Source organism: Sinocyclocheilus rhinocerous, unplaced genomic scaffold (assembly GCF_001515625.1).
Source record: "Sinocyclocheilus rhinocerous isolate Xijiao unplaced genomic scaffold, SAMN03320098_v1.1 scaffold247, whole genome shotgun sequence".
In the NCBI taxonomy this organism is placed as follows: Eukaryota; Metazoa; Chordata; class Actinopteri; order Cypriniformes; family Cyprinidae; genus Sinocyclocheilus; species Sinocyclocheilus rhinocerous.
Genome location: NW_015662919.1, coordinates 651135 through 656945, shown reverse-complemented (window position 1 = coordinate 656945; position 5811 = coordinate 651135). Strand labels below are relative to the sequence as shown.

The following is a 5811-nucleotide window of genomic DNA, read 5'->3' as shown; positions in this document are numbered from 1 at the left end:
AACCTAGAGGACGCAGTGTCTCGTTCCCTACTCAGGGAACCATGGTTACATAAGTAACCTGAGACGTTCCCTTTCATGGGAACTTCAAACTGCGTCCTCTAGGGGTCGCTATGGGAAACCTAGAGGACGCAGTGTCTCGTTCCCTACTCAGGGAACCATGGTTACATAAGTAACCTGAGACGATATTTGTAAGAAACAAATCAATCAAGACGTTTTAACTTTAAACTGTTGCTTCCAGATAAAATACGAGTCCATAATCCATAATAACGCTTCCTCCTGTGAAAAAGTGTTCTGGTCTGAATCAGGAGAGAAATCTGCACAGATCAAGCACAGTTTAAACAGCTCTAAACAAATATGTGGCTGGATTTTGATGTGAGAGACGCTGGATTTGTTTCAGCTTTTGTCTTCTCCAGATGTTAACTGATGGACTGGAGTGCTATGGATTACTTGTGGATTATTGTGATGTTTTTATCAGCTGTTTGGACTCTCATTCTGACGGCACCCATTCACTGCAGAGCATCCATTGCTGAGACACTCATGCAATGCTACATTTCTCCAAATCTGATGAAGAATCAAACTCATCCTAATCTTGGATGATTTGAGGGGGAGGACATTTTCAGTACATTTTCATTTTTGGGTGAACTGTTCCTTTAATGATTTCACAATTCTGTTAGTACTGTTGAGTTAGTTCAGAGTTCAACATGACTAAACATCTGCAAGCCATTAAACCAAATAAATTCTATAGCTTATGAGATCCATTTATGAAACAATAATGGAACTGTAAGTCTTATATAATTCCATTACACTCTTAAAAATAAAAGGTTCTTTATTGACATCGATGGTTCTGTGAAGAACCTTTAACATCCATTGAACCTTTCCATTCCACAAAAGGTTTTTTATAGTGTAAAAGTGTTCTTTAGATTATTAAAATGATTATGTTCACTGGAAGGTTCTTTGGGGAACCAGAAATGGAACCTTTTATTTAGGTTATTGGAACCTTTACTTTTAAGAGTGTTTTTTTTATTTTTTGGAAAACAGAAAGGCTTCTTGATTCCCAACCCTAACCAGGCACAAAACTCCACATGATCTCCGCATCAGGGTCTGTTTACATCCACAGAACATCTCACAACAACACAGCAGAACACTAAAGGCATGATATGAGAGAGAAGAAAGTGTCAGGAAACACTTTAAACAGTGAAGGGCAGCAGTGGTAGAGCTCAACTAGTCAGTCCATTGCTTCAAAGTCACACCTGAAGAGTAAAAAACAAAACCTAAAACACCCAAATCACAGATTTGACTAGAAAACAGTGAACACAAAAACAAGGCCGGAATAATTCAGAACCAACCTGCACTTCTACTGGCTTGAGTAGAATTTTTTTTTTTAAGAAATTAATACTTTAATTCATCAAGGATGCATTCAATTGATCAAAAGTGACCGTAAAGACATGTATTTATGTTACAAAAAATTATATTTCAAATAAATGCTGTTCTTTTGAACTTTCTATTCATCAAAGAATGCTGAAAAAAAAAATGTATCACCGTTTCCACAAAAATATTGTGCAGCACAACTGTTTTCAACATTGATAATAATCAGAAATGTTTCTTGAGCAGCAAATCAGCATATTAGAATGATTTCTGAAGATCATGTGACACTGAAGACTGGAGTAATGATGCTGAAAATTCAGCTTTGATCACAGAAATAAATTACAGTTTAAAAATATATTAAATCACAAAACAGTTCTTTTAAATTGAAATAATATTTCACAATTTTTACTGTATTTTTGATCACATAAATGCAGCCTTGGTGAGCAGAAGAGACATCTTTAAAAAAACGTTGTGTACCAGGTTTTGGATCTTATCGTAAAGAAATTCAATCTGATGAAATTTAACTACGGTCTTTTTCCGTCACTGTGATATAACAGCTGTGATGTGTTATATTACAGAAAATTCACAGGAATTGATTCACACGATACTGATCATTTAAATAAAACGATTTCAAACGGACAAATAAATTGTCCAGTGCAATGGAAAATAAGAACTGAGGTTTTTTCGGCTGACGCATTTTCAAGGTGTAACAACCTGCGGTTGAAAAAAGGGGAAGAGAGAGAGAAAGCAAGCTAAAAAGAGCGAAAGCTTCGGCCAACGTGCAGTTTCCTAAAGACCGTCATGCTTGGCTTCAGCGTCTCATCCAGACAACATCCACAAATAAAATCAGTGAGATATTTTCACAAGAACTAAGGTCATACAATTATGAAGTGCTTTCATGATCGTAATCGAGCCATCCCTAACAACAACTCATTTTCTGCATGTTTCTCACTCAGTCTTCCTCAGTTTGTCTTCTGTAGAGCTGCTTATAGCTGAATTGAACTCTTGATGAACTTTGCAGTGACTGAACAGAGCTGAATAATGTTTTTAGAGCTGCTTCACAGCAGAATTTGTCTCATATTTGACGTTTGCATCATTGATTTCTGTGAAGCTGCTTCCAAACACTCTGTATTGTTTAAAGCGATATACACTACCAGTCAAAAGTTTGAGCATTAAGATTTTTAATGTTTTTTAAAGGAGTCTCTTTTGCTCACCTAGCCTGCATTTATTTTATCAGAAATACAGAAAAAGCAGTTATATTGTGAAATAATTTTACTATTTAAAATAACTTCTTTCTATTGTAATATCCGTTAAAATGTAATTTATTCCTGTGGTGCAAAGCTGTATTTTCAGCATCATTACTCCAGTCTTCAGTGTCACATGATCCTTCAGAAATCATTCTGATATGCTGATTTGCTGCTCAAAAAACATTTATTATTATTACAATTATTATTATGTTAAAAACAGCTGAGTAGAATGTTCATCAAAGAATCCTGAAAAAATGTACTCAACTGTTTTAAATATGAAAGATAATAATAAATGTTTTATGAGCAGCAAATCAGTATACTGGAATGATTTCTGAAGATCATGTGACACTGAAGACTGGAGTAATGATGCTGAAAATTCAGCTTTGATCACAGAAATAAATTACAGTTTAAAAATATATTAAATCACAAAACAGTTCTTTTAAATTGAAATAATATTTCACAAAACGGTTCAACTTACTCACGGTTCGGTTTGTATCACGGTTTTAGAGTCACGGTTTCGGCACGGTTCGGTATGTGCTATGTTTAGGGAAAAAACTATTGTCAAATAAAAATAAAGAAAATAAGAACAAATAATCTAACTACAACAGCCACTTTTGATCAATTTAAAGCATCCTTGCTAAATAAAAGTATTAATTTCTATAATCCCGCCCCCCAATTATACTGACTCCAAGCTTTTAAATGGCCTGAAAATTCAGCTTTGATCACAGAAATAAATGACATTTTACAATATATTCACATAAAAACACTTATTTTAAAAAGTACAAATATTTCACAGTATTACTGCTTTTTTCTGTATTTTGGATCAAATAAATGCAGGCTTTGGAAGCAGAAGAGAATTTTTTTAAAAACCATTAAAAATCTTACTGTTCAAAAACTTTTGACTTGTATTGTGTATATATATATATTAGGGGTGCAACGGTTCAACTTACTCACGGTTCGGTTTGTATCACGGTTTTAGAGTCACGGTTTCGGCACGGTTCGGTATGTGCTATGTTTAGGGAAAAAACTATTGTCAAATAAAAATAAAGAAAATAAGAACAAATAATCTAACTATAACAGCACAAATAAATAAACAGTGAAAAAAGATACAAATAAAATAAACAGTGCTTTTCAGTTTTTTTAGGTAGGTCTAACTGATTTATTTGACTGTATAAATTAAAGATTAATCTTTATTAAAGTTACAAAAATTATTCAATCAAGAGCAGTGAGTGATTTCCGTGCTGTTGCTGTTTGATTAACATTAAGAAAGTGCTGTCACTTTAAGGGAACGCACTGATACTGTACGTTCAGCTTAGTTTAAACACAGATAGCAACGTGTGCTGTTCAGGTCTCACCTGCACTATCAACACGTGATGACGGCATATATGACAGTTATTCCAGCATGCAGCACTCGCATTGATTAAAGAGTGACTGGTTTGTCCAAATGTAACAATGTTGTCAGGCATTTTTACAACAAAAATCAATTTATGACATATTAAAAGACTAATTACTTTCACCCCAAATACTAATTAGTTGTAATTTTACATTTTTTAAATGTGACACTATCCTAGGTTTTGCCCATTTGCCACTCAGTAAGAATTTTTACTCATTTAAAACGCAATAAAAAATTTTATGCTCCCTTATTCTTTTATATATTTTAATATGTACACGTCAGAATAAGCATGTTGTTTGAATTTTTACATAAATATTGTGTGACACTGAATGACTGTAACATTATTTCAACCAAATTTTAACATTTTATTCTCCAAAAACTTATTTGAAACCTTAAAAGTTGACACTTTGCTTACATTTAATGTGCTTTCTATGGACATATACTCACTTTTGTAAATTTCTTTTGATGCGGACATCTTAACGTCTTTGACCCATATATATATATATATATATAAATAAAGGTGACTTGACTCTTCATCCCTCTTTTTTCCCCTCATCTCTTTTTTCTGCACTCTCAGAATCGCTCCATCTTCACCTCTCATGCACTGATCTCATTTTTGTCTCCGTTTCTCTCTCCCATGATAATCTCCTTCAGAGATCAGCCATGCCCTGAAGCTCAGACAGGAAGCACTGATGCTCAGACAGGAAGTGAGGCGGATTCAGGTTGCACTTACCCTGACCGATCTTTGTCGCCGGGTTCCTCGCATGGTTCCTCCTTCACACTCTCAGTGACGGGACTCTGCGCTGTCGGGACGCATTCTCTGGCCTCCTCTTTCGTATCGCTCTCCTCTTCATCAGCGTGGTTATCCTCCTCCTCATTTACACTGCTGATGTCCACTTTATCTTCACAAGGTGCCGTGGATTCTGCGTTCTCCTCCTGAGATCAAATAACACGTCATCTTTACCAATATGCTTTTGCGATTAATATTATTTGACCCTAATTAAACTCTGATTTAGCTACATTTGTAAATGCATCATTGTTTTTGTTTCAGCAGCTTGTTTTGGGTAAAAAAAGCATGCCTTATGAATATACATGAGGTCAGAGAACCCTGCTGAGAGACTAAATAAACAGCGGAAGATAGCGGCTGTGCTTCAAATGCAATAATAGTGTACTGCTTCCTGCACTGTATGTAGTGTATACTTGCTTACAGCAGCTTTGGGACTGTGAGAAAGTACTTAGTTACACTATAAAGTTGCTAGCAAAAAGTAGCTAACAACATGGTGACAATAAGTTTTAGATAATTATCAATTGAACCTACATAATAAAAAATAAAATAAAAATACTGTTACTGATTACATTAATAAAAAACAGCTAGTGATCACATGACATGAACACTAACTAAATACATTTTGTCCATCTATGCAGTCATTACACATGAAAATAGCTTGTGAGTGAAACACACACACACACACACACACACACACATATATATATATATATATATATAATACAAAAAGTAAATAAAAAAACAGTAAAGTTAATAGTCACTATTTTTAGTTAATTAATTAAAAGTATAAATAGTTAAAACAAGTGTAAATGAAATAGAAATGGAATATGGATACATTTATAAAATATAACATATACAGTGGGGCAAAAAAGTATTTAGTCAGCCACCAATTGTGCAAGTTCTCCCACTTAAAAAGATGAGAGAGGCCTGTAATTTTCATCATAGGTATACCTCAACTATGAGAGACAAAATGAGAAAAAAAAATCCAGAAAATCACATTGTAGGATTTTTAAAGAATT

At 34.1% G+C, this 5811-nt stretch overlaps 1 protein-coding gene across 1 annotated transcript in view; it reads right to left on the bottom strand.

The window, feature by feature from the left end:
- LOC107728306 (AT-rich interactive domain-containing protein 4B-like) overlaps positions 1-5811 on the bottom strand; it is a 74883-nt gene that overhangs the window by 20618 nt on the left and 48454 nt on the right. Inside the window, exon 17 of the mRNA XM_016538432.1 lies at positions 4739-4941. Coding sequence (XP_016393918.1) covers positions 4739-4941 — 203 coding nt within the window. The remainder of the gene's footprint in view (positions 1-4738; positions 4942-5811) is intronic.